A 2,755-nucleotide genomic window follows, 5' to 3' on the forward strand; every position below is an offset into this window, starting at 1 on the left:
TGTAATGAAATTCTGACATCGTATTATAGCGACTTGATATTGAATTAAAATAAATTCACATCATGTAATGAACTACTTAGACCAAATAGTAAAGAGTGCACATAATGTAATAATGAGTTGAAATTATATATTAACAACGAGTAAAAATCTTTTGACATAATGTCACAAAGAGCTGATATAATGCAATGAAAGATTGACGCAATGTAATTGAAGTGTGAGTAATTGTCATAAAACAGATAACATAATGTTAAAGAAAGTTGACTCAGTGTAACAGTAGTGTGTGTAAATGTCATAAAGAGTTGACCTAATGTAAAGGAAAGTTGACACAATGCAATAGTAGTGTGAGTAAATGTCACAAAGAGTTGACATAATGTAATAGAAGGTTGACACAATGCAATTGCAGTGTTCTGCTATAAGGCAGTGACGGCGTTTCATAGTTTAAGGTTGTTACCATCCACCATTATATACTACATTTGTTGATATTACCATGTCACATAACCTATTATTTGATGTTTGTTACATTTACTTATAATGCTGTAAGATGTATGTCTTGGGCAATAAAGATATATAATCAGATATAACCCCCTCTTCGAATACGGTAGCAAACAACTTGTATTTCACAGCTGTGGGTTAAAAATTACAATCAAGTATATTTGGAAAGATCTTATCAAATGGGATGTACAAGGCTAATACGGAAACACTATCGTCTCACATTCAAAAGTTGTCATCATTTTAGAATTTTGTAGAAATAGATCAAATCTCAAGTTTATGGGCTCAAAAATGGTGTTTCATTTGGAAAGTTTAATCACGTACATTAATACTAGTATACTTGCCCTATGTTTTCTCATTCAAATGTTACGTTACGACCAGAGTTAAGATTCTGTGACCGACGGACAAACTGATAGACGAAACAGATTTAATTTTCCTTTTGCGGAGGCGGGGACAGAATATGTTGCTAAAGAAATTAAACATTAATCAATTAACATGATTAATATGAAAGTAATCAACTTTTTCAGAGGACGTCATGCCTTCGGAGTCGTTTACAGATGTTCTTCCGGGATTTACAGGGGAGTGTAATCCAGATATCTTCAACCTCAAAGCGAGGCCGAAGGTTACAGAGAAGAAACCAGGCCAACTTCCGGACCATATCATAAAACAATACTTTGAAGATGTATGTTTTATTTATACAGTAGTAGTAAAGGGCATCACAGCTCAGAGATAACCAAACTAGATGTCTATGTCTTACGTAACATTCAATGTCATTGATAAACAATTGTTTAAATAATCCATTGGAGGTGGTATAGTTTCCAGAAGTATCGGGGGGGGGGGGGACTTCTTATCTTCTTCGGATTAGTTTGGGTAGTGTGTGAACTAGCACGTTGACTTAAAATATTTGCACCTTGAATAAAAATCATTATTAATTTCTGAATAGATGAAAAAGCTCTTTATCTTAGATATTCAACTTTAGATATGGTTAACCTTTTCTGTTTGGAATAAAGGGTTATGTGATCGTGAAGGACTTCTTTACTAAGGAAGAATTGGAACCATGCAGAAAGGCTATTGAAAGATTTGTTGATCAGCTGGCCCAAAAATTATACGAATCTGGACGAATCAAATGTAAGCAAATTGCACAACATAAACACGTATTAAAACTTAAGTGTTTCACCCTCTCTGTTTCTTACTTAGAAAATTGGATCACTTTTACTATTATTTATTTTTAAACAATTTGTTTTAGCGCTCTTCAGTGAGTACGGGTTTTTTGAACGCTTGTCGAAGATTGAAAATGAATTTCCTGGAGCTAACATAGTTCTACACAAATACGGAGTTTTACCACAGGTATACAAACTACTAGTATTCTAGTTTACTAATATGTGATATCACAGTCAAGAATATGGGGTAGATGGTCACCAGATTGTGATAAAAAAACACTACGAATTGCCAAAATCGACCTGAATATAGGGGCTGGTTGAAAAGGTATTTTTCAGATGAGATATTTGTTCAAGCAATTTGTTATGCCCCGCCATGAATATGGTTTGGGCATATAGTGTTTGTCATGTCTCTCTTCCGTCCTTCCCTTTGTCCTTTCGTCACACTTTTCGTTTAGCTGTGTTCAAAGCTCAGTTTCAAAGAAACTATCCAAGATATTTTCATCAAACTTCATATGCTGATAGATATTGATGAGAGCTATGCAACTGCATCAACATTTTTTGACCTTGACCTTTCCTTTGACCTTGACCTCACTTTTGTTAAATTAGTGTTTAGCTCAGTTTTAAACATACCATTCAAGATGGATTTATCAAACTTCACATGTTGATACAAACTTGCATGGATGATGCATCTTGGGATGAACACTACCAGACTTGCTTCGGATGCTGGATCTGATCTACATTTTCCAGATGAGTGACCAGAGTTAAGTTTTTGGAGCAGGTCCATTCCTAAGGAATTATAAGCCCTACTTGGACCAAACTTGCATGGATGATGCATCTAGGGATGGACACTACCAGACTTGCTTCGGATGCTGGATCTGACCTATATTTTCATTCCCAAGTAACTATAAGCCCTACCTGAACCAAACTTGCATGGATGATGCATCTAGGGATGGACACTACCAGACTTGCTTCGGATGCTGGATCTGACCTATATTTTCATTCCCAAGTAACTATAAGTCCTGCCCGAACCAAACTTGCATTGATGATGCATCTAGGGATGGACACTACCAGACTTGCTTCGGATGCTGGATCTGACCTATATTTTC

General features: G+C 35.7%; 1 protein-coding gene across 1 annotated transcript; it reads left to right on the forward strand.

Annotated features, from left to right (window-relative positions):
• Window positions 1-976: 976 nt before the first annotated feature.
• Window positions 977-1,836, forward strand: LOC134238116 (uncharacterized; the record flags this gene model as incomplete). The annotated part of the gene is made up of 3 exons (XM_062720239.1): window positions 977-1,171; window positions 1,500-1,617; window positions 1,736-1,836. Coding segments are annotated over exons 1-3 (366 nt in total), but the record flags the coding sequence as incomplete, so codon positions are not given.
• Window positions 1,837-2,755: the final 919 nt, after the last annotated feature.

The sequence above is a fragment of the Saccostrea cucullata genome, unplaced genomic scaffold (assembly GCF_032062105.1).
Source record: "Saccostrea cucullata isolate Sc308-1 unplaced genomic scaffold, CSIRO_AGI_Scuc_v1 ctg3289, whole genome shotgun sequence".
Lineage (NCBI taxonomy): Eukaryota > Metazoa > Mollusca > Bivalvia > Ostreida > Ostreidae > Saccostrea > Saccostrea cuccullata.